Here is a 27,467-nt window from a genome sequence, read left to right on the forward strand (position 1 = left end):
TCAAAATATACAGAATGCCATCCACTTGGAAGAGGCCAGCTGATGTGCCATTTCCTCAAGTTTGGGCAAGATGTGAAGGCAAGACAACTTTAGCAGATGGTTCTAAGCTTCTCTATAGAATACAGGACATCACTCCTGAAATGCACGAAGAGATTCTTGATAAGCTCATGATGGTACATTTTGTCCGGGATGAGGATCTTAGCAAGACAATTAATTTAATTGGAGATAAAACATCTTTGGAAGAACTTAGAATGATGTGGAAAGAATCACTACAACAGAATGTCGGTCTTGTAGCAATAAGAGAATATTCAGATGGTCAAGAAGAAATCATTGGGGCCAATATAACATGTGTTGTCAGCAAAGGCGAGAAATCAAATTCTGATGAGGTAAGAGCATTTTGCATACATATTGGAATTTACAGATATTGAATAACTTCTATCTTTTTGTTTCCATTGGTTCTAATCTTATCAGTGTCAAAGATCATTCTTGGGCTGTTTCAAAGTATTTACCTAAACAATTATGGAATTATGAGGGTTAATATTCAAATACTTCGTCACCTTACTTTCTGTGTCCTGGCAAGAACTTCTAAGCTCTCTTCTTCCAAAACCCAGCAGCTTTATTAGCATTGTCATGCACTGTGCAAGCAGCATCAATCCTTGGACACATGAGCAAATGTTCAAACAGCTATGTTTCACTACATTCACACTGGTCATCTAGCCCCACTTAACCATTTTCACTTTATATTGTGTCAATTCTGTCAGTCTATTCAGTGCCCTCTGTGTACTATACTGTAGTTGTTGCACTACTGTGATTTTTCTTTAGGGTGCAGGTTTGCTTTCTGAAAATTGTCTAGCCATAAAGATATGCTGTAGTCCCCAGGTCCAGCTTGTAGTGGTCATGTCCATTGGATAGAACTCTTCCTTGATTTAATATAAGATGGAACTGTTTGGTGGTTAAATATTAAGTGCCATAGGTCACTTTGTTGTTTTTTCCTCTCTGTTCAAAGGTTTCACATTTAATCTCTCATCCTTATTAGGAGCTTTTCTGGCTATTAGCATGATTTCTATCACTGGTTCAAGTTTGCATCAGCAAAAAATGTTGAATCATAACATGGTTCACATTTTACATCCAGTAGTTTGCCTCCCCCCCCCCCCCCCCCCCCCCCCAGTATTTCCTTTATGTGGTTGGGCAAGTAGTCCACAGCTTCAAGGAAAGCAAGGGAAAATTGTCTCCAGGAGCAACATTTATGACAAAATACTGTGGGTACAAAACCAATTTTTAGACTGAGGAGCGCTTTATTGAACAAATATATAATATTAAAGATCTTGAAGAAACATTTTATTTACTTTTTATTTATTTTTGAAGTAAATTTCACTTTTACTAACCAGAAATTACACGAAAATAAATGAGTAGAATGAGTTTGACAAGGGTAGCCTTTAGCGTATCAGAAGAGAAGCTTTGAGTTTATGTTCCATGAATTTATTCAGGTAACTAATATCCATTAACAGTAAAACAGTAGTAAATTTATATCTACTGTTGAATTCTCTATAAATTATTGAAAAGGTTCTGTATTCTATAATAGTATCCCACATGAGCAAAGATAATATTTTTATCAAATCACAGTTTGGACTTCAGAAGAATTGCTCAACTGAGAATGCCATTTACACATTTGCTCACCAAATTTTTAAAAACCATATAACAAAGTAGCATCAGTTAGTATTTTATGTAACCTATCTAAGGCATTTGACTGTGTGAATCACAGCAGTCTTCTGGGTAAAATGAGTTTCATGGAATTAATGGTATAGGAAACCAATGGATACTGCCATATTTAACTGGAAGAATTCAGAAAGTTATACTTAATGATGCAACCAATGTAAGGAGTGGACACACTTCTGTCTGGGGAGAAATCACTTACAGTGCTCCATAAGGCTCTTGTCTTGTCCACTGTTGTTTCTCATAAATGTAAATGACCTTCCACCTTAAATACAACAAGCAGAATTAGTTCTTTTTGTGGATGACACTAGTATTGTAATGAATCCAAACATATGTAGTGCAACAGCAGAAACAGTAAATAGCGTTTTAAAAGTATTACTGGGTGGCTTTTTGCAAAAGGTATCTCTCTCAATTTCAAAAAGACAAAAAAAGACGTTCAGTTCAGCACATCTGTAGGTAGTACACCAATAAATAGTGAAAGAAATTCCAGTCTGTTTCTCTAAGAAGAAATACAACAAGATCATTTTGAGTAAGAAGACCTGATGTGGGGAGTAGATAGCTCTCACACACATTGAGGGGATGCAGACACGGAAACCAACATCAGACGCTGCCGGCGCCAGTTGCTGTTCACTGGTGCTAATTACACATCTGCTCATCGACACAGCCCAAATTCTATGCCGGGTGAATGTAAAACACAACTTTATTGTTTAAATACAATGTGGTATATGCTGATGCATGAACGATATTAGTGTAGTTATTATACTTAAAGTTAATTTTTAAATGCTCACAAGGTCCAAAGTGGGTAAAAATATGAATAATGAGCAGCAAGTTGGGGAAACTCAAGAACCAACAATGGCTGCGAGAGTTACAAAAGAAGGACCTAACTGGTTGGAGTTAATAAATTTGATCAAAACTTTAAACGATAAATTAGAAGATTAAAGTACTCAATTAAATACTAAATTAGATGACCAGAGGACAGCTTCAATTGCTCAAAATGCTACTTTAAATAAGGAACTAAATGTAACTCTAAGTAAAGAAATAGGTTTGGTACATTCTAGTTTAAATGCTCAGAGTGGCGTTCTAAATAACAAGAATGAAATCTTGAATAGTCAAGCAACAAATCTAGGTTTGTTAAATGCCAAAGTTGATGCACAGAGCAAAGAATTTAGTAATCTATGCAAGGGCATGTATGTTATAAAGACTGAATTTGGCACCCTAACTAGTAAAGTAAAAAAATAATGAAATTGGATTTAAAGAAGGACTTGACTGATTCTTTAAATGTTCATGTAAATCAAATGTTTACTGACTTCAGTCAAAAACAGAAGGATAATTTTCAGGATCTGTCAAAAAGATTAGAACTGAATATTGAGGAGAAATGTAATAGTGTAGAATTAGAGATTAATGAAAAGTTAGGATCGTTGGAGGATGTATGTAATGCTAAGTATAATGCTGTAAAGCAGGGATGGCATACTTAGAAAGAGAGCATTCATAAGCATAGCGAATTAATGCCTGTCATACAATTGCAAATTACAGGTGTGTGCACACAAGTAGACATTGTAGAAAGAAGCTTCAAAGACAAGATAGCAAGCTCTGATGTAATAAATGTAAGTACTCTGGAGGAACAGGTAGAAGAAATTATAGATCAGAAAGTCACTGAGAGAATAATCTCTGGTAATGCATCGCCTATGGCTTCTTCCAAACTTACTGGTACCAGGAAGGACATAGACGGACTCTGGAGAGAAGTTAAACTTGTCCAGGAAAAAGTAGAAAAACAAGGAACTTCACCCAATGTTGTGTTGACTAGTGAAGTAGCTACTGATTTGCAATGGGGAGCGAATTCTGGGTTATCAAGACAATTCTTTAAATTCGAGCCTGACAGAGAGGTACATCTAACTCATTTTTTGAAAAGTTCGACCAAGCTTTGCCAAAGAACTGGGAAGATTTTGAAAAGATTGAATTTCCTGTGGGGTATGTTTTAGGGGAAGCCTCAGAATGGGGTACTGTAAATATTGAGAAATTTTCTTCATGGGGAGATTTCCGGAAGAAATTTAAAGAGAAATATTGGTCCGCTAGTGCACAGGAGAAACTAATATCAGATTTGTGAGACCCAAAATACTACAATCATACTTGGGGTACCATGAGGAAATATTTCGACTGGCATCTAACACGGGCGAAGTTTTTAGATAAGCCAATGGAGGAAGAGGGGTTGGTTCGAATTTTAATTAGACGAGTACCCATCTATGCAACAAAAGAAATCTTGTGTAGTGGCTGGAAAATGGATGAAGAATTGTTATTCTTCATTGATGCACTAGATGCCCTAAATAAAGACTGTAATGAAACTTTACACCAAGGGAAAAATTCGAATTTCAGAATGAAATGGTGGGAATAATTTCAAACAGCATGAAGTGAACATCATGAAAGTATGCCAGTATAATAAGCAGAATTGTAATAATGACCATTATCAAAAGAAGCATCCACCTTCGAATGTAGTTTCAGTAAACTTGCAGGAATTTTTACCAAGTAACTCTAGAATCAAGAATGGTAATGTAATATCCAGATTTGGTAACCAACCAGTAATTAGTAATAATGAGGAAAACACGGTGCGATCTGGATCCAGGGCCAGGGTGCAGGTTGTAAAGATTCATAATAAGTATCTTAATTTCATGAACAGAATACCTACAAAAGAATGGTTACTCCTAGAAGAATCAAACCTAGTTATCAACACTCCACAACCTGTAATAGTAGGGGATGTGGAGACTTCTGAAGTTAACATATTTTTGACTCAGGTAGTGAAGTATCACTCATATCTAGCACATTCTTTAACTCATTTCTGACTAAACAGCACTTACCATTATTGCCAATAATTGGAGTTTATATAGTTGGAATAACAAGAAAAAGTAAGATTGTAAAGTACGAAACTCAAGTGAACTGCAGCTTGAAAACATATTATTTCATCAAACACTGTTAATAGTAGAGCATATCAGTAAAGATATATAATGTGGTTTAGATTGGTTATTAGTATTTAAAGTCATCTTAAACTTTGATGAAAATCTTCTATGTTTTGGGAAAGGGGACAGTAGATATTGGAGACCAATTGTGACAAATAGCTGTATTGGAAAGCAAACTGAGTGTCAATGTCTGCGATTAACAGCTACAGCACAACTGTCACCCAAGATTGACAATTTAGATCAAGTAACACATCGAATTGACATAGAAGACAAGGTTAACGAATCTCTAATATTAACCGGTGAACAAAAATGAGATTTATATAAAATTCTAATGAAATATGAAGTAGTATTTTCTCATTGTCCAGGTACTATCAGTAAGTTCAAAATCAAAGATGACGCTCCATTCTGCTGTAAGCCATATCCAATACCTGTAAGTTTGAAAGAAGCAATTAAGGAGGAAATCAACAAAATGATTGATGACAATATAATAGAATGTAGTTCTAGTGTAATGAATAACCCTTTGGTAGTCGTGAAAAAAGCTACAGGTGGGGTACGATCAGTGTTAGACGCGAGTACATTGAATAAGCATATAGAGACATACAGAGACAGACCGATTAACATCAACAAATTGTTATTCAAATTTGAGAAAGCAAGGTTTTTTAGCACAATGGACCTGACTGTCGAATATAGGCAAATTAGGTTACATCCAGAATCAAAAAAGTATACAGCATTTTTGTTTGACGGTAAATCATATCATTTCAATGTATTGACATTATGACTTAATATTTCTGTATCCTTATTTATATGTGCACTGGATGAAGCATTAGGGAGAGGTTTATTGAAGGATTTAATAATATATGTAGATGATACCCTGATAATATCAGCTTCTTGGGAAGAACGTTGCCTAACCTTGATTAAGACCCTGAAGAAATTTAAAGAGAAAGGTATTATGGTGAAACTGTCTAAATCATACTTTGCTCACCAAGGTCTTAAGTTTTTAGGTCATATTTTAGGGGTGCAGGGAATTAGACCAGACCCTGAAAGCATCAAAGCTATTAAAGAGTGTCCATACCCTAGAAATGTGAGACAGTTAAAGGGATTTTTAGGCATGGCAGGATACTATTGACAGTGCATACGAGGTCAAGAACTGAATGACCCAAAAATTTTACATTTATTAAGGAAGGGAGTACCACAGATTTGGAATCAAGAGGCAAACAATGAGTTTAAAAACATCAAAAGTGCTCTTGTTGAATCACCCATATTACATCATCTGTTTATGGGCAAACCATTTAAAATTTGAACAGATGCATCTGATTACTGTATTGCTGCAGAAATTTTCCCAGGAGAGTGGGATCTAAATAATGTAGAACAGCGAACCATAGCTTTTCTAGCCATAGTCTAAACAAGCATGAATTAAATTAAATGACTACTGAAAAAGAACTGTTGGCAATTGTATGGAGAATCCAGAAATTTCAAACACTAGTATGGGGTTCAGAAATCCATGTTTATACAGATCATCAAGCTCTATCCTTTCTAATGAGTAGTTGATTGTTAAACAGTAGATTAATGCGATGGATGATTTTCTTACAGGAATATGCTATTATGATACAGCACGTAAAAGGTTCCGAGAATATTGTACTGGATGCTTTGTCTAGGTTACCCATGGAATGGAAAAATTAAAACTTACGGAAAGACCTGGCATTATTTTTCCAATTAATTTTATGTCAGTAGAATACTGGAACATCAGGGTACCGGAGGTGGCTCAAAGAATAACAGAAAATATCCATCATGATCCCTATTGTACAGAAATGTTTTCTATGTGTATCCCAAATTCCTTACCTCCTAATCAAGTAGAAAAAGGGAAAGTCATAGGTCATAATTTGTTTTAGAGAGATACCGTAACATCGCAACGTTGGTGTTTATGCTTTCCGGAGGTAATGGAATACACACTTGTGTGGTATGTTCATACAGGATATGGACACTTTGGAATCAAAATGTGTATAGCCCATATGAATAAGTTTGATTATTTTAAGAAGCTATGGCATAAAGTAGCATCTTTAATTAGAGCCTGTGAAATCTGTCTGAAGGTAAAAGAGAATAATACTCATGTGAAATACAAATTGTATCCGATTATTCCTAAGTTATTGCACGATCTCACAGCAGCAGATTTGTTTGGACCAGTTCCAAAAGGAAAGGGAGGAATGTCATACATTTTGGTCTTCATAGAATGTTGGCCAAAATATGTTAAACTACATCCAATCAAAAGAGCCAATACGCAGATCATTATACACTGTTTACAAAATACTTCCCGGAGGTAGGTAAACCAAAATGGTTGCTTACAGATAATGGCCCACAACTTGTAAGTAACAAATTTAAAGAATTTCTAGCATGAGAATGCATCTGTCAAGTGTTAAAATGTAACTATAACCTGTCCTCGAATCCGTGTGAACGAGTAATGAAGGAAATTGGAAAACTATGCCGTAGCTACTGCCATGAAAAACATACTTTATGGGCAATGAAAATTAAATACTTTGAACTTATTCTAAATTAATCACCAGATTTATCACCTGGGTTAACACCGTTAGAAGTAATAGACCAACCCTTTGTAGGAGAACCTCTAATTAAATGTTTTAATTGGGCTGAACAACATATTGTTGATCATGAACTAACGCAGGAAATAGTTTCTAAGAATTTAATTGAAAAAGCACAACAAAGAATTAGTAAACATAAAGAAAAAGCTCCAGAACTTTGGTACAAGGTTGATGACCTAGTTTTAGTGAAACATCATCTTCAAAGCTCTGCCCTGAAGAAAGAGACACAATTTTTTCCAAAAATATGAAGGACCATTCCGAATACAAGCATTAATCCATCCCATGACATTACTTTTAGTGTATCAGAAAAGGAAAAGTACAATGTAAAGGACATAAAGTTATATATCCCCCAGGGACATTAACATTCTGAGTTAATGGGCAGAGTGATGACCATCGGATCCCGAGTTTGTCTTTCGATGTTTCTTCCAAAATAGTTTTCATGCACTGAATTGCTTGCAAATCTTGAACTGTTCTATCATCTATTTCTAAAATCTAAAACTATGCTATAACTTTATTACCTAGAAAACTGGATATGACAATAAAATAATAATAAAAAAAATCCAAGAGAATCACAGACTAAGAAAGAAAGTTATATTGGCATGAAATGAAATGAATAGAGTATTTTATATGTGTATAAAATAAAATATAATATGAAGAGCTAAATAACTATCTTACAGTAGCATGATTTACAACAACAGATAAATCATGACTCTCTCTCTCTCTCTCTCTCTCTCTCTCTCTCTCTCTCACTCTCTCTCTCTCTCTCTAAGTCTACATTGAGTATACATGAGAAAGAGGCGTGAGCAAAGAAAAAGAACACAAACAAGAGTGGAATTGATTGTGATAGTCATTTATGAAAAGTCAGTGTAATAAATACTCTGATAAAGTGACAAATTATAGGATATCGGGACTCGAATAGCCTAAGTAAGCACATTATCTACTGAATAGTGTATACAGACATGGTGCCTACTGGCAGTATAGAAGTTGATAAGTAGAGGAGTACTCTAGGTATTAGATGAAGTATTAAGAAGTAAATGTGAAGTGTAGAGTAGATTTGTAACTTTACCAGAAAATACTTAATTATAGTATACATAGGAAAGTATACTGGGGTAATGAACCATGAGGTCTACTCAGAAAGGATAAGAGGGGCATACCTGGCGTTTGTTAAGTATATAGGGCAGGTGTAACTACATGGAGATAGGACAATCTGTTGCCTAAGAAATAGGAATGTTTTATAAAGGGGCATACCTACCAAAATGGAAAGAGGCTGTGCTCTCATATGGTCAACCAACAGGCTAGGTACAGGTACTGATCCTAGGGAAAAGGGACAGTATCATGATAATAATCACATAATTTTGTATGGATTATTCTGGAAAGTTTGAATTCTGTGTACCACTAGCATTTATATGTTTTATGTGAGTTAAAGAGTGTCAAAAGGAATGCTTTCAGGTTCCCCAAAGTTCCTCCAAACTACAACAGATAATGAAGCTAGTACATACGAAAGGAAAAGTAGTACAGAGGATAGAAATAGAAAATAGAATACTCAAGTGTCATGAACAACTGCAGTTTACAATTGGAAATAAGGAAAGAGTGTTGTTGTGAGTGATGTTATGTACATAATGTCTATGTATAAAATATTGTGTGTCCAATCTGAGGGGGGGATACGTAGTGTTTCGAGAATTTCCATGCAAATTCTAGAATCACTCGGCCTTCCACCATCTCGAACACATGATGTTTTAGATGTGAGTGGGAGAAAGGAACCCTGGCTACAGTGCGTCACCTGTCTTTGTGTGCAGGTTTGAAGTTTGTCGTACGAAGACAATAGACACTGCGGTCGAACGGCACAGACAAGTAATTGTTGGTAGCACCATGGAAGCGCAGAGCAGAACCAAGGAACTTCTGTGGTATTCTGTGCTGTTTTGTAACTGTGACTATTGTTTGTGACAAAAGAGTAGTTGAGTGGAAAAAGATTTTTAGTAACTTTTAACTTGAACTTGCTAGATACACGACAGATGTATGATTTCTGTATAATAGAGTTGTGGTTAGCAAGCCAACTCTGTTGTAAATGTAACTGTGCTTCTAATGTTAGGACATGGGAGTAGACTTACTTGACAGTATTTATTCATGTGGAGAGTGAGATTTCTAAAAGTTTGATGTTTAAATATACGTCATTAAGTGAAGCAAAAGAAACTGTGTATATCTACTTATTTTTATAAGTAGAATGAGTCTTGAGAAATTCCTGTTCCCAGCAGTATACTGAAGAGAAGAAGAGAAAGGGAGTTTACAGCAGCAGGCTAACCAGCTAGGAAAGTCAGCTGACCATCTCAAGTAAGTCGTATCGTTAAAGAAGCTGAAGTTTGCACACACACTTCACCACTTCAAGTCATCCAAAATGTTGGATAGTAACTATTAACTTACAATGGTACTATATAAAAAAAGAAATGTTGATATCAGCATGCAGCCACATTTACATATGAATGTAAAGGAACCTCAGGTTCTTTTGGTGACAGTAAAGTAGGGTCAAGTGTTTTTGATAGGCCTTGGCCTAGGGTCCATGTGGACACCCAACAGAAGGATCATCTATCCTACAGTACAGGGTCAAAGTTTGAATAGGATTCATTTCCTTCTGCTTTGGCAAATGGAGCAAATCAGTTGGTTCTTTTTGTGTTAGATCTGATCCATGGTGCACCTTAAGGGGCTTATTGAGGCTCCATTTAGTTTATGTGTGGTTCCTGAAAAATCCCAGAAAAACATTTTTCATCATTTTATTCACCCGCAACAGAGGATATCTAAATAGATAACAGCAGCAAAGTGCTCAAATTTTAACAGTACATTCTCTAAGCTTTTTTCTAGAAGTGCTATCTTTCCATTTTCAAAAATCTTTATCCAAACACCCAAAAAACATTATTTTCATGTTACCAAAAATGAGCTGTGGACTCGAAGACTGGTATGTGCAGTATCTCTGTTATCATCAAAAGGGTTCTTGGAACCCCATGTTGTATACTGAAGCAAATGCAAAATTTTTGTGCACTTAAAATCCAGTCTGAGGTGTAAAATTAGTTTTTCTTTATGATATTTCTATTTCACACATCGTAAGTAAACTATCAAAATGTTACTGACCCATAATGTTCTTTTCATATGTGCCATATGCCCTGTTGTAGCAGAGAAAACAACAGAACCAGTGAAATATGTTCGTGTTTAAAAGACCCTGACTGAAAAGTGGCATACCAGCTGCCTCATTCTACCTTCCTCCGTCTCTTAAAAAAATATTCCAACAATTTTGGTGTGCGAACATGTTTGTACCTTTTTTTTTTTGCTAGGAGAGGAGACAGTGGCAGTGAGAAAGAGATATAAAAGTAATAAATAGTGTAAAACACTAGACAGCTTTTGTGTTATAGAAAGTATGATGCAGTGGTAATTTGGGGGAAATAGAGGGACACAGTAGCAATGGAAGATATTGACAATGATAGAATATTCCTAGGAAAAGAGTGAAGGAGACAGTGGCAGTGGGAGAGCAATAAAGAGAAGAAGAAAGGGGAAGCATTTGGGAGCCAGTGATAGTGAGAGTCAGAGTGTATGACAGTGACAATGAGGAAGAGAGAAGTAGTGTCAGTGTGAAGAGACAGCATCTGAGGGGAGGAATGATGAGATAGTAGCAGTAAGAGAGAGCAAGAGGGAGACAGTGATGGTGAGAGGAGAAAGTAATAGTGGGACAAAATAGAGGAGGCTATGGCTATTATATAGGAGACAGTGGCATCAGAGATACACAAAGAGAGAATGAAAATGGGTTGGGCTGATTGAGTGAGTGTGAATGGGCAAATGGGAGTGGCTGGATACAAGTGACTTACAGCGATGAACTAGTGGGTGTGAGTGAGTTACAGTTAGGAGTGCTTGCAGGAGTGATGGGTGAGTTGCATGTTAACTGGAGCATGAATATGTTTGCATGCCAAAATTTTTGTAAAATTTTTATGTTGCTGAAGAGAGTAGAATGAGGCAGCTCATACAAAACTTTTCAGCCACAGTCTTTTAATCATATTTACAGTGTCAGAATACTGCTAGGAAAAGAGTTACTTAGCGACTTATTTCTATGTCATTGCCACCACATCTTGACATACTACCTTACATTTTGCCAAGAAGATGTTCATCTTCTAATTGGTGCACCTGCTTTTTCCATAAAAACAAAACAAAAAATACATTACTGGCAAACTTAATTTCTGACAAAGTCAATATATCATCCCTTATTTATATCACACTACGTGCCAGTCATATATAGTATAATAATAAGACAAGTTATACAATGTATATTAAAAAGTCAGAAAGGTTGGATGGATGTAGGATTTTTTGCTAATTAATAGTCAGTTTTATGGTTGCTTGCTTTAGTGCAACACCACAACATAATAATTACATCAGAATGTTAGAAGCAGTCACAATCAAGTTACAGTAGCCGATTTCCATGCAGTGAGAGTCCACAATTGCCAACTGATGTACCCACTATAGAGCAATGACCTCCTTACATGTTTCTCCACCTCCACTCTATCATGAGTTCTAGATGCATTTCTTTGCCTGTATCCCCTGAAATTTTTATAGTTGTTATTAATTTGCTCAAAATTACTTTTTATATGGTGACTATCAGTTACTGTAACTCTTTTTATTTATAATTAAATTATTTTTTGATACTGCTTCTAGGAGCAGGAAGCAACAGCTTCTTGTCTTATCAGGCAGATTGTCCTCTACATCCAATATTGTTGTTTATATATTTGAGGAATCATGTTACTTTGCTTACTCAGACATGAAAAAATTCTAACATAGAACCTTTCCTAGTATTAATTGACAGTACACTTCTATATGACTTAATGTTAGTAGACTGCTTACAACTAATAAAAACAGCTTTAGCTGGCACAGTATACTATCAAGAAAGTATGTTAGGAATTTGACTAACCTTTTCTGATACCTTATATATATTTAATCTTTGCTCGTGTCTACTTACATCGTCAGACACTTTCTTCACTTCCCCTGTTACTGATCATAAATCATTTGCGTCTGACTGTTTTTATTAAATTTGAGTCAGATCTATAAGACTCACCAAATATTCTTTATTTACTGAATATTTATAATTTTTGTTTCATAGAAATCTTTTTGACATGAATTAACTGTAACGTCCATCCTTTCTTTGCATTGACTGCTTATTTCTTGAACATTAATGTCATTTTTTTCAGTAATTACTATTTCAAATTGTAACTTTAGACTGTCTTTTTCCAATCTACTTTCAAGAGTATTTTTCAGTGTATTAATTTCCTCCTTTAAACTGCTAATACCTGAGCTGAAATTACTGTGTATGCTAATTATGTCCGACTTTTCTCTATTTTGGAACTTAAACTAACAATACTTTGCAAAACAGAAAACTTATCTGTGGTATCAGAATTCATCTCCTGTTTAACTACTGGCTTGTCCTTTGTGTCTTCAGCAACTCCATCACTCTTTCTACAAACATGGTTAATAATTAGTGCTGAGCTAACCCTGTCATCTAACCCTTGGCTTACATTAAAATTTTCATTCATCCCAAAACTAAAATCAAATACAGATAGCAATTTGCAGTAATTGCCTAAATCCTCAATACTGGCTGTAGCTGAATCTAGTATACTCAGTGTTATTTACTCCTGCCATGGTTCTTGGATAAAAACATACTGAAAATTAAGCAAAACTACTCTCAACTTTGTTGTGGATTTGTCATGCTGTGAGGCCATTGTGCTGCACAGATGTTACTCATTCCTATCAGCTGGTGGCTAATAACAGTGATACTCCACTGTTTCACTGCATGATGCATCTTTTGTCCTTCTTCTGTTTCCATCTGCACTGCCTACTGGTGTTGCTGGTCTTGACAAATCTTCACAACACCTCCTCCATTTCACTGTTTGCCTACACTGCACTCCATACCGTGTATCTATCACTGTTAATTTTTTTCATTTAACATTTTTTACACTGTTTGGGAAAACTAATTTGTAATCAATGAAAAATGTCTAATATTGATTAACCATCTGGTGCACAGATCAACATGTTTTCATATTATGTGTTCCTTACCATGTCAAACTTATCTATCATTCTATCTCTGTAAATTCTGAATCTTGAATTTGAACAGTGGAAATGCATTGGAATATGATGAGGTATGTGTGTTAATTACACACAATACAACATTGTTATTTACGGGCAGTGTCCACCCCCGGTAGCTGAGTGGTCAGCGTGGCAGACTATCAATCCTAAGGGCCCGGGTTCGATTCCCGGCTAGGTCGGAGATTTTCTCCACTCAGGGAATGGGTGTTGTGTTGTTCTAATCATAATCATTTCATCCCCATCGACGTGCAAGTCGCAGAAGTGGTGTCAAAATTGAAAGACTTGCACCAGGCGAACAGTCTACCCGACGGGAGGCCCTCATCACATGACATTTCATTTTTTTCATTTATGGGCAGTTTATTCCCACAAAATATATTGATGATGTCCATCTGCTTAGCTCGATGGTAATGCGCTTGCCTTCCATGCAAGTGGGCCCAGGCTTGATTCCTGGCCAGGTTGGAGATTTTCTCCACTCGTGGACTGGTTGTTGTGTTGTCCTCATCATCATTTTATCCTCATCACCGGTGTGCAAGTCACTTGATGTGGCGTTGAATGAAAAAAGACTTGAACTTGGCAGCCGAACTTCCCCGAATAGGGACCTCCCAGCCAAAGATGCCATATGCTCAATCCCATTTTTTCCATATTGATGATGCCAGATGCTATTTGCTAGCAAAGTCTCAAAATACATAATAACTGTTCACTATTCAGTTACATGCATGTATATGGTTAAAGTTTCATACTTAATTTTGCTCATGCACCGTTGTCATTACATTAACATTGTTCTCAATAGTTCTGATGGTATCCCTACACCATACACAAGTTACAGTTCACATAAGCTTTTACCATTAACATTAACACATTTCATGCTCTCGTGAATTCACAGTCTGATTGTGCCCTCCAATCTCATGTCTGGCTATTTCTAGTCTCTTCCTTTCGGTCATAACATGTCGCTTTTAGTCTATTACCCGAAAGTGTTACATTAATTAATGATACGTAAGAGTGAAATTATAAAGATAGCCAGTCCATATTTTTAGGATAATTTGATTAATGTACCTAATCTTTTGTACCTTATTTGTTTTACTGAAACCAAAGACACTACTTTCTGATATCATAATGATACTGTAACTTCACCAAAAATTCCTTGACTTCTGAGAGAGCAACCATGTACTCATCTAAGATGCTGTGTAGTATATGCTAGATAAGGATATTGTTATATTATAGTGAGAGACCAAAGAGATGGCAGTGTTTGATTGTTTATTACAATAACCCTGTCTCAGTGTGATTGCCATCTTCATGTTATCTACAAAATGTACATAGTTTGACATAATTTTTCAAACTTTAAGTAGGTAATTTAACCTGTTATGGTTTCAACCTTTGCTACATACATCAAGTGGTCTCAGTATCCATATGACATTGGTGTCTCTCTTGCCGTCATATTATTTTATAAGTTTGCTCCTTTGCTGTTTCTGAAGCTATGTTAGAAGTTAAATTTTTTGTTGAAGTAGTTATTTATATAACTGATGAATTATGGAAGTTTAATTCATAATGATGTTTCATGGTAGCTGTATAGGATCTTTTAAAAAGGACTTTACAGCTTTAAAAATTCATATACATTTATTGAAAGAAGATATAGAGCTGGGTTTAGTGTTATTTTGTAGGAACACACTTAAAGTTTTTTTTTACCTTAAACTAAAGATATTGTATGTGGCTTCTGTTGGTTATCCTGCACGCTTCTCATTGGAAGTCAATTTCTTCTGAAAGTTCACTTTAGCATTGCAGGTGTAACTTGCTCAGTAGTGGTGTAAATTCTTGCTCTAAGTTCAGGTAGAGAAGCTGGCACAGGAGGTACAAATACAATATCCTTGATGAATTTCCCCCCCCCCCCCCCCCCCCCAAAGAGAGAGAGAGAGAGAGAGAGAACAAATGGTGTGAAGTCTGGGGTACATGGAGGCTGCTTATTGGCACATCAAGGCTGGTCCATTGACCTGGAAAGTGCCACTGAGAAAATTCCTGACATCAGCCAGGTAGTTGGGTGGTGCACCATCTTGTGGGAAGTAAAAATTTTATTCTTGGTCATCCTCATTGGTCTGTGGTATGAAAAATTGTTGTAACATATCCAGGTACACTATACCCTTGATGGTTCTCTCAAGGAGGAAAAAGGGGCCATACACTTTGTTCTTGCTCAATGCACAAAAAACGTTCAGTTTAGGGCTATCATGGACGTGTTGCAATGTTTGATGTGGATTTTCACTGCCTCAAATCCTACAGTTATATGTGTCAACTTTGCCACTTAAGTGAAAAGTCGACTCATCAGAAAAGATGATTTTGTCCAAGAAATGTTCATCATCTTGTAATCAATTTAACATATCTGCACATAAGTTCTTGTGAGCAATTTTATTAGTGTCTGTTATTGCTTGTACGATTGTCAATCTTTACAGTTTCAAATGCAAACGGTTTCTCTGCACACGCTAAACAGTCATATGTGGGATCTGCTGTTTGCGATATGCACGCCAGGTCGATTTCATAGGACTGTTGACAAAACATTGTCTCACTCATTCAACAACATTGTCAGATGTGCTTGGATGACCTGATGATTTCCCATGTCTTACCGAGCACCCTGTTTCTACAAAACATTTATGCCATTCATAAATTGTTGGCCTCCTACGAGGATCTTTAGTGTACATGGTACGGAAATTACACTGAACTGTCATCACTGACTTTGATTTTTCAAACCAAAATACACAGCTAGCATGCTCAGTTCCAATGAAGACAGTCATATTTAATGCAACTGCCGCTAGCCCTCGTTATGGTGTGATTCGGCACTAGTAAACCATGAGAGACAAAACTTGATATATTTGTCTACAAATTGACACTACAATCACCTTTGTAGGTACTATGAATTAATTTATATGAATTTTCAAAGTTGTAAAGTCCTTTTTGAAACACACTGTATTGACAGTTGAGTCAGAAATGTTACATGGTTACAGACAGTTAGCATCTTTGGTATTCTCTAGGTCACATCTTTCTTCTTATCAGCTACATTATGTTGCTTGTATGACTCGTGTTTATGTGTTTATACGAATATTTGTAATGTAATGCTAATAATTAAAATTACTCTGGGTGCAGCATAGCATCAGTGTGTAAAATACTTGATTCATAAACCTTAAAACAAATGTGTCAGTCACATTACAATGCCCTTTCTCAGGGAAATACTGGTTTGGGTGGAGGAAAGGTTCCTCTCACCCTAGAATATAAAAGGCAATTCATGACAAAAGAGAGATGGTAGGATAGAAACTATTTGTGGGGTAACCGGCTTATCAGTGATTGGTGACAGTCTGCAAATCAGCACTTGTTTTCCTTCCTGGTGTGCACAAAAATGCACTGACAGCCCCTCTGTGGCTGTTTATTTGTTGGGCTGTTGGTTCTGTGCCCAGTGAGGTTCCTGCATCGTGACTAATCATGGCCCACTGTACAGAGACAGCCACAACCAGAATGCTAGCAGTAGGTAACTGTCCTCTCTATTGATGTTGTCAGGCTGCTTAATAATTTCAGTTGCCTCTTGAATTTTATGTTGCTGCATCCACCACTCTTTTGTCAGAACATGGTCTTCCTGGAACAAGACAGGCTGTCCACAATCATGTTGGTGTTACACTATTGCCAATTAATTATGCTGTGCTAATCACACACAGCGTTCATGTTCTGCTCTGCATTTGACAATTGGTCTCCTTGTTCCTCCTATGTAGACAGCCCTGCACTCAAAATGTAGTTCTTATACTCCTGCAGTATCTAGTTTGCTGACTGCATCCTTGATGGAACCTAAAGAAAGGATACGTTGACTACAGAAATTGCAGTAACAGGCAACTGTACAACAAGCATTTATGGCTGTCATCAATTATCAGTGAATGACTCAGATAACATTGACAGAATTATTCATAAGGAAGCCAGAATGGAGAAAAGGTTGGTCAGCAGTTGATGGCAAAAGAAATTTCAGTAACTGACAGGGAACAAACAGCATACACAGCTAAATCTGGATATAGCTTGTACTGTGGTAAACACCAATATGCAGATTATCAGTATGGTGGCTGCTGTGTGATCCAAGCAAGACACAGCCAGGGCAGAAGCACCACAGGCACAAAGATGCGAGCTGGTGCCAGTGTCATAGAGACTCTCCACTTGCACAGGTTCCACCACCGCCACAGGCAGTGCTGAGGATGAAGATATCGACTTCGCCTCAGCCATCTGCCGGAAGATTACAATCTGGCAATGACCAGATGACAATGGACAGAAGCCTCCGTGGAAGATAGAAGAGCAGTTCTCACCCTCTTGGTTACAGATCATCATCCAGGGCTGACTTAGACAGGGAATGTGGTTTAGTGAAATCTTAGAAGTGAGCAGACAGTTGTTGTAAATTGCATTTGTTATGTACTGTGAAGTTTACCTACGATTATTTGCACTTAGCCATTGAAGGCCTGTTTTGTGTTATATTACATGCAGTGTTGCAGACTTCATTATTCAAGTCACAAAAATAAGTGAACCTTTTTTATCTTATTTGTGTGACTTTGTCTCTAATTTAATGGAGTGTTGTAGAACCTTCATTCTCCTATTCTGTTACCTGACACTCAGGCATAGCTGCATAATAGTGGCAGGTAGAAATTATTTTATCAGTATAGCGCACCAGAAGCCATTTCACGAACTCACTAACTTGACCTTCCATAACAACAGTGGCAACTCTGCCTCCACAGCAACTGGTTATGAGGGTTTACAAAAGTGGCAACATCAGCTCTGTCCAAATGGTTTAACTTTGCAGTAGCATCCATGAAAATTCCTACAGGCTGTGGAGGCATCTCTCCATCAAGTACCACACGTAGAGAGAACAATAGACACACACACACACACACACACACACACACACACACACACACACACACAAAAAAAAAAAAAAAAAAAAAAAAAAAGCATGCAAACCCATCTCACACACATGACCGCAGTCTAAGGCAGCTGAAATCACACTGTGAGCAGCACCACCAGTGCCTGATGGGAGTGACAACTGGGTGTGGGTAAGGAGGGGGCTGCGGCAGAGAGGGGGAGGGATAGTATGGTGGAGGTGGCGGACAGTGAAATGCTGCAGGTTAGATGAAGGGCAGGGGAGAGGTGGAGAGGATGGGGGTGTCTTTCCAGTCTTCCACCACCTCCCATATGCACAGTCTGTGCCATATGGATCCTTCCCACCAACACCAGCTTTTCTGAATTGCACAGATGGGAACTCTACCTGCAAGACATCCTACATTCACATAACCCTCCTGGCCTCAACTTTCGTGACTCACTGACCTCATCCATCCAGTCCCTTCCCTGTTCCCATTCCAGCACTACACAGCCATCATTCCACTATCACACTCAGTATTTTTACTGCTCTCCTTTTCCACTACTTCCCCACCCCCCACCCCCCTCTCCACCTCGCCCCTGCCACTCCATCTAACCTGTAGCACTTGACTGTCCGCCACTCCCATCATACTATCCCTCCCCTTCCCCACCCCAGCCCCCTCCTTACCCCTACCCAGTTGCCACTCCCATCATGCACTGATGCTGCTGCTCACAGAGTGTGGTTTCAGTTGCCTGAGACTGTGGTCGTGTGTGTGAGTTGGGTTTGTGTGTGTGTGTGTGTGTGTGTGTGTGTGTGTGTGTGTGTGTCTATTGTTGATGAAGGCCTTAATGGCCAAAAGCTTTTATTTATTTGTGACAGTCTTTTTGTTGTGCTTATCTGTGACTCAGCATCTGTGCTATATGGTGAGAGCAACTTTCCTTTTCATAGTATTGTTACATTCCATCCTGGATTTTCTGTTGTTTGAAATATAGGTTCTTTTTTCACTGTATCATCTAAGACAGGTCCTCAAGGTTGGCTTCTATTGGCTTCTCTGTCTGTGGAAAATAATTCATGTCAGTATTTTGCAGCCATGAGTCATTAAACAGCTTTGGTAATGCTCACACCTGTCATCATTCACTTTCTTTGGAACTGGAATTATTACATTCTACTTGAATACAGTTATTGCAGTGCCCATATTTTTACAGTATCTCTATAGGTTGGTGCAAATGTCCTTCAGACTCTGCTTCCCATACTGCTCACACATTATATTATTTCCACAGAGAGAGAGAGGCAATGTGTTTGCTCATCAGTTTACCTTTGCTCTGACATGAAGTACAGTTCCTGCAGTGTCTGTATAGTTTGATGCGAGCATCCTCAGACAGGCCAAAGCAAAGCCAAACTGATGAACAAAAATATTGTCTTTCACTGTGTGTGCATCAAATAATGTGCAAGTGATACATGATGCACACACTAAGACATATTGAGGTTTGTATTGGTCATGAAGGTGTACATGAATAGCCAAAGTGGTGGAAAAGAAGTGTTCAAGTCCTGGTCGAGCACACATTTTCAATCTTCTTGAAACCTGAGGGTGTTTCATCTGACTCAAGTATCTTGCGTATCAGGTGGAATAGTTTTGACATAGCTCTGTCAATGAACTCAATAATTCTGAGGTAATGTTGTCTAGCTTAGGGGTCTTATTTTGGCTCAGGTCTTTCAGTTATGCCAGGAGGTTGATTTGACATGGCATGCAGGATGCTGGTGCATACTGCCAGTTCCTTGGTAGCTGTGAAATCAGAAATGCTCCATTATCAGTTACAGTCTTTACTCATAGAGACTCTCATACAATAACTGTTGGCAGTGACTCAAAGGCATGGTCAGGTACTGACACCGTGGCTCAGATTGGCAGGGGGCTTGTTGTGACAGACCAGTATCTGCTCCATCCTGCAAAGCACAGTGGTGCAGTGGCCTTGTGTGGTGACTATTCCCCAATAAGTCATCATATCTTGTCAATGGATAAAGATTATTGGATAAAAGAAGTCGTTTTGACTTTATTCATTTATCTACCTTTGAGCAATGTTTGAACCGATTTGTACAAGTTTAAGGTATAGAAGTAGCGCACTTCAAAAACATTCCAGAGAAACACGATTTTGCATGTAAAATCTAAAGAGTGCACATACAAATGGTGCCACTATCTGAGCTTTAATTCCAATCCAGTTAAAATCTCTTGTAAAAGGAAGCAATTGATTCACACAGTCTGCTTTGACACCAGCTGCAGTTCATCACTCAAACTTACAGAGTCCTTAGGTTGTATATGCAGTGATGCTAATCAATGTAAGACTTTCATCTGTAACAGAAATTCACAGATACATGTCTGCTAGTCAATGGAGACGTTGTCCTGGAGATGATAATCCAGCAGATCACCAAACATGGGTATTTCTTGGCAACAAAATTCAATCTGTGCATATTTAGATTAGATTAGATTAGATTAGATTAATACTTGTTCCATAGATCATGAATATGACACTTCGTAATGATGTGGAACGTGTCAGGTTAATAAAAGATGTCTGTACAAGAAATTACATTACACAAAATATTGCATGACACTAATGATTAAGGTTTTTTTTTATTTTTTATTTTTTTTACTTAGTTTATATCTAAAAATTCAGCCAATGAGTAGAAGGAGTTGTCATCTAGAAATTCTTTTAATTTATTTTTAAATGTTAGTTGGCTATCTGTCAGGCTTTTGATGCTGTTTGGTAGGTGCCCAAAGACTTTTGTGGCAGCATAATTTACCCCTTTCTGTGCCAAAGTCAGATTTAACCCTGCATAGTGAAGATCATCCTTTCTCCTGGTGTTATAGGTATGCACACTGCTATTACTTTTGAATTGGGTTGGATTATTATCAACAAATTTCATAAGGGAATATATATACTGTGAGGTTACTGTGAGGATCCCTAGATCCTTAAATAGATGTCTGCAGGATGACCGTGGGTGGGCTCCAGCAATTATTCTGATTACACGTTTTTGTGCAATGAATACTTTTCTACTCAACGATGAATTACCCCAGAATATGATGCCATACGAAAGCAGTGAATGAAAGTAGGCATAGTAAGCTAATTTACTGAGATTCTTATCACCAAAATTTGCAATAACCCTAATAACATACGTAGCTGAACTCAGACGTTTCAGCAGACCATCAATGTGTTGCTTCCAGTTTAACCTCTCATCAATGGACACGCCTAAAAATTTTGAAAATTCTACCTTAGCTACAGACTTCTGTTCAAATTCTATATTTATTACTGGAGTTGTGCCATTTACTGTACGGAACTGTATATACTGTGTTTTATCAAAATTTAAAGAGAGTCCATTTGCTGAGAACCACTTAATAATTTTGTGAAAAACATCATTTACAATTACATCACTTAGTTCTTGGTTTTTGGATGTTATTACTATACTTGTATCATCAGCAAAAAGAACTAACTTTGCATCTTCATCAATGTGGAATGGTAAGGCATTAATGTATATCAAGAACAGTAAAGGACCTAAGACCGAACCCTGTGGGACCCCGTGCTTGATAGCACCCCAGTTTGAGGAATCAGCTGTTGTTTTAACATTACACGAACCACTTATTTCAACTTTCTGCATTCTTCCAGTTAAGTATGAATTAAACCATTTGTGCACTGCCCCACTCAAACCATAATGATTTAGCTTATCTAAAAGAATTCCATGATTTACACAATCAAAGGCCTTTGAGAGATCACAAAAAATACCAATGGGTGATGTCCGGTTATTCAGAGCATTTAATATTTGATCAGTGAAAGCATATATAGCATTTTCTGTTGAAAAGCCTTTCTGAAAACCAAACTGACATTTTGTTAGTACTTTATTTTTACAAATATGGGAGGCTACTCTTGAATACATTACTTTCTCAAAAATTTTTGATAGAGCTGTCAGAAGAGAGATTGGGCGGTAGTTGTTGACATCCGACGTATCCCCCTTTTTATGCAATGGTTTTACAATGGCATATTTCAGTCTATCAGGGAAAACACCCTGCTCCAAAGAGCTATTACATACGTGGCTGAGAATCCTACTTATCTGTGGGGAACAAGCTTTAAGTACTTTGCTGGAAATGCCATCAATTCCGTAAGAGCTTTTACTTTTCAGTGGAAAGGACCACTAAGGCTTACATTCCCAGAAGAATGTTGGATCTCTACTACTCAGAAACATGAATCATGACATCCCAGAAGAGAAAAGAAACATAAAGCATGTGATGGCACTTATTACACCTTCCAGTCTTGCAGAAATTTCCAAATTCAGTTTACACTAGAGAGTAATTCATACAACTGGCTGGATCATTTGCTTCACACATAACATAATTTATAAAGATAAACCCTTTTCTGGGAGGTAGATTATGTTTGCGGATTTCATCAGTGAGCAGCATCATTCAGTACTTCCTGATGTCTCACATCACTTTATCAGACTCCTCAGCTTTTAAAAACATGTTGATCCTTTCGTTTTTGGTGTCTGAACTGTGTTATCCAAACTTCGGAAAGAGTTTTGCATACTTAAAGGTTGTCAAATCATTAAAAAGGTCTTGCATACATATTTACCATGCAAAAGGACAACAGACGGAAGCTTCCACACATGTAGGTTGAATGGGACCATCCAAGCCCTCTACTGTCACTGGCCTGGTCATGCCTGTCTTAATGTAGAGAGGTCTACATCATGATTGGTATAGTCATGCAAAAGATCTATACAACAGTTTTCACTTGTGCAACTTGGTGGACAGGGTCTATGAGAGAATGGTGGGCACTATCAAACAATGCTCACAGAAAGTGCTGGGATAATCCAGATTAACTGCAGAACTACTCTACACCACCTAGGACAGCATCAAAACTGTAGTATGCTTATGGCTTATTTCTAACAATATTATGAAAAGGATAGTTGCTACTCACCATATAGTGGAGATTGTGAGTCGCAGATAGACACAACAAATGCATCTGACACACAAATGACTGCAATCTCACACAACTGAAGCCACACTCAAGGCTTTGCCTTTGCAATGCTTATATCTCATTGAGTTAATGTAGAACTTCCTGAAAAGTGACTAGTTAATAAGTGTGCCCACTGGATATGAACCTAAAGTCACACACAAGCTGACTTTTATGGCATACAGTCAACACTGGCACACCAGTCAGGAATGACAGGGAAGAGAAGGCTGTGAGAAGAGGCCAGCCAATCGCAGGCTAACCGACCTCCCTCCAGGACAACAACATGACAGCAGTGGCTCCTACATGTAGAGGACATAAGCACTATGCCTGACTGGTGGCGGCCCACTTTGATAGCAGCGTCAGCCTTAGTGACTTCGTTAGCTATCTCTGTGTAGCACAGCCTTGTGTTTGTCTATACTGAAGAAGACTGATTGTTTTGCATGTCACCCTTTGCTTGAGACTCATTCAAATTTAAGTAATGGTAATTGTCTTTTGTAATGAAACTCATTAATACAAGTTGTTTGACTGTTTGTCTAGCGAACCTAGTGTGCAGGATTCCTAGTCACAATACTGACCAAGGAATTCAAACTATATGTAAAACTAGAAGGCAACTTCTGAAAAAGATGGGCTGAAGAATAGCCCATGAAACTTAGGAGCTTTTGAAAAGTTAGGAGCCAGTCCACAAGGTGTATTAACTTCCAGACTGGTTACCTGGATGGATATCCATGACATGAGAAATTTGGAGGAAATGGAAAATGGAACTGAGTGTTGAGAGATGAGACAATAAAATAAGGACAGTAGTATTATGCACACCATTAGAGCAACAGATGGCACATCCAGTTCAGCTGGTACCCACCCATGCTGGAAGCTGACCAGGATGGAGACGATATTGGGTACCACTTAGACAAAGACACATACATCTTAGATTTAACGTAATACTGATATTTGTGATCTGACTTAGTCTAAATTCTTTGCAATGTAAGTTCTGTGACTGTGAATAGAGAGCTGTGTTATTCTGGAATCACTGTTAACTACTGACATCACAACAGTCCCAATGAATATCTCAGGCATGCAGTTCCAGGAAGGTGGGTCAGTCTTGCTTTGGAATTGTCATTTACAGGTGCCAGACACCTCTGATCACTACTGATGGTAATCTGAGGCCTGAGGACGATCTGAAGAGGGTTCTCCGACCTACTGACCAGTCCTATAATCAACAGTTCAGCATTAGGCTTTGTTTTTCAATACAATAAAGCATGAGTACACCACACTCACCTCATGATCACCTCCCTCCAGAATGCATGAATCAAATGAGCGTTCTTGGGACCAGTTCAAACTTGCATTGCTCACAGAAACCCTTCTCACACACTGGATTACCTCCAGTGCTTGAGCAGTACTATCTTAATTGTTGATCACTTTGTCAACAGTATGTTACAGAGGATTCATTTGTGTTACAAAGCACAAGAATACAGAATTAAATGTCACCCAGCAGTAAATGTTGATTTCACAGATGTACACTTCCAAATTAACTGACTTTATTTTTGTTATCATTTTGTACGTATTTCACAGGAACATTTTTTTATTTTTTTGAAAGGCTTGTTCTTTTATTAGCTGCTTTTGTGAGCACTTTAAAATTGTCTCTACACAAAAATAGGTTTTAATTTAGAAAGATGCAAATTCACTGATAAGAAAATAGTTGCTTCCTTGCTAAGTAATGTATGAGTCTTCAAAGATTGCAAAACACTTTAGAATCAATGTAAAAAATCCTTCTCTGATTTTAGTTTAATTTTAATCAGATAGCATGATCCCATAAGTTATGTGAACCATATAATCTGAACATACAAAATGTACGTTTCTACTGGTTATTCATATTCAAGCAGGGCTGAATGCTGACCACTTGCAGAAGAAATGATGTAACAACAAATGTTGCTCCACATAAGCTACAAGTTCCTTTAAAAAACCAATAGCTTAGAAGAAACTTTTTCTGACTATTTTCAAAACTAGCATTGCAGCCGGTTCATAACAGGTGATTGCCTGTCAGCAACAGACGTGGATCTCTGTGATAATGTGTAGAAATTACATTCACAGGAACTGAAACTTGGCTAATAGAAGTTGCACAATCATTACAGATAACTTATTACCTGCATTTTTATACTAAGATATGAAGTTTCCAAGCAATCACCTATTGCGTAAAGCCTATCACTTGGCAAGCTCTTTGAGGAAAAAACTTTTATCAATGCTATGACATGTAAAGGGGGAGGGGGAAATCACTGATGATAGTAAAATTATCACCAAAAGTGTGTTGGATCACAAACAAAGTTTTGAATCAAGGTAGACCCATAAACCACATATCATGGAAGTGATTTGTGACTGCCTTCTTCTGACCAGTTTTGAAGTGCTAGTTGTGTATCTGTATTGACCAGCATCTGATTACACTTATTCACTGTAGTATTGCCTCTTGGATTCCACCAAGAGGAAGGGAAATGGTGAAAGCAAGTTTTGGCACACAAGGGGATATTGAGCCCAACACACTTATCTGACGGACACATCATCCTGATTTTGCCACGTGAGACATTATGGAAACTTTTTAAACTAAATTTATATTGAAGACATTGCTGCAAGCTGCACTTTCAGAAATTTTACACTGACTCTATCTTTCCATTACTAGTCATACACAGTGAAGAAAATTTCTTCCAATTCCCAAACTCAAACCAGCTATCTCAGGTTAAGTTCCACCTCAACAGCAAACTTCACTGTCTGCTACAGGGGCAGATTTCTTATAAAGCAAAGGGCTCTGCAAAAGTAAACTGAAATTAATATACAAAAAAATACTACTGTGTTACTGACATATTATATTATTTTTCTGGAATCACTACACGATACGTAAAATATATGTTGAAATACTTTCTTTAATTAAATATTTCATTCAGTTTTATATTTTATAGTCAGAAATTTCTTCTTTCTTCTCTCTCTGTCTTCACAAATGGAACTAATAGCAATGTACTGTATCAAGTTTATGTAACTAACACAATCAATATCAGATAGTTTCAAACACATAAGTCACAAGAAATGTGAAATTAAATTAAGTAAAAACAATGCCCATAACTAAGGAAATAAAAAATTAATTTATGTTTATTTTTGTAGTTGAAAGGTGAGGCAATGCGAAAAATTTGGCGCATGCTGATGGAAGATCTACCAAAGCGACTTGATGTATTTGAACATTATGGAGTGGACCACTACATTAGTGCTGTGGGACTAACTGTATTACCCAAATACAGAGGGCAAAATGTGGGACTTGAGATCTTACGCACTCGATTTCAGCTTGTGAAAGGTATTGGACTGAAGGTAACAGCTACAGCATTCACTGCCATGGCTTCTCAAAAACAAGCACAGCGTGCAGGCTACGAGTTGTTGACTGAAATGGCATTTAATGATTACAAGGTAGATGGAAAAGTAGTCTTCCCAGGAATGACTACACCATCAGTGAAATATATGGGCAAATACATACCTTAACTAAATATTTATACAAAGATGTTCCATTTATTTCTAAATCTGTTCTAGCATATCATAAACTAAAGTGCACTGAACGTACCAACTTTCAGAATCATTAAGGCAGAGGTAATGGGTTTTTGCAATGTAACCACTGTGCTAGAAATGTTTGGTTGACAGGCAGTAAGATTACTGGATGTGTCAGAATGTGCTCATGACAAATGGTAGATAATGAAACTGTATTAAACTGTGTCATTCAGTAAATATAATAAACTTTTGTGACAGTGGTATGAGAAATGTGCATGAATTTTCAGCAGATGCATGTGATTAATGAGTTGTCAGTAGCAGAGATAATGCATGTCACATAACAATTCAGATTAACATAAGTGACTTCTTACTTAACATTACAAACATTTTCTGCTTGGAACCTAAGTGTGTTTAACACTGGTTTCTTTTATAGGCTAGATTCTGTCCTGATTTAGAATAGTTAGTTATTGTGTGTCATAAAAGCATCTCATTGTACTTTTCTCTGTAAAATAACACTGGTAATTTGTATTAAACTAAAGAAGAAATGTGTATCTCTACAAGTTACATAAGTACAGAGTAATATTTTACTTAATAACTTACAAAGATTTCCACTTAAGTGATGAATTACAAGTTATTCCTTTGAGTTCCAAATAAAAAGTACTCTTGTAATGTCCATTGACTTTTGTAATAATCATTAAAAGTACTCAGTTACCTAATAAACTAATGACTATTTGCCATGCAA

The 27,467-nt window shown here is 37.3% G+C and overlaps 1 protein-coding gene across 1 annotated transcript; it reads left to right on the plus strand.

Moving 5' to 3' along the window:
* Window positions 1–27,467, plus strand: LOC126279048 (arylalkylamine N-acetyltransferase 1-like). The gene is made up of 2 exons (XM_049979457.1): window positions 1–386; window positions 26,354–27,467. The coding sequence occupies exons 1-2, from the start codon at window positions 15–17 to the stop codon at window positions 26,720–26,722; spliced, it is 741 nt and encodes a 246-aa protein (XP_049835414.1). The 5' UTR covers window positions 1–14; the 3' UTR covers window positions 26,723–27,467.

Source organism: Schistocerca gregaria, chromosome 6, assembly GCF_023897955.1.
Source record: "Schistocerca gregaria isolate iqSchGreg1 chromosome 6, iqSchGreg1.2, whole genome shotgun sequence".
Lineage (NCBI taxonomy): Eukaryota > Metazoa > Arthropoda > Insecta > Orthoptera > Acrididae > Schistocerca > Schistocerca gregaria.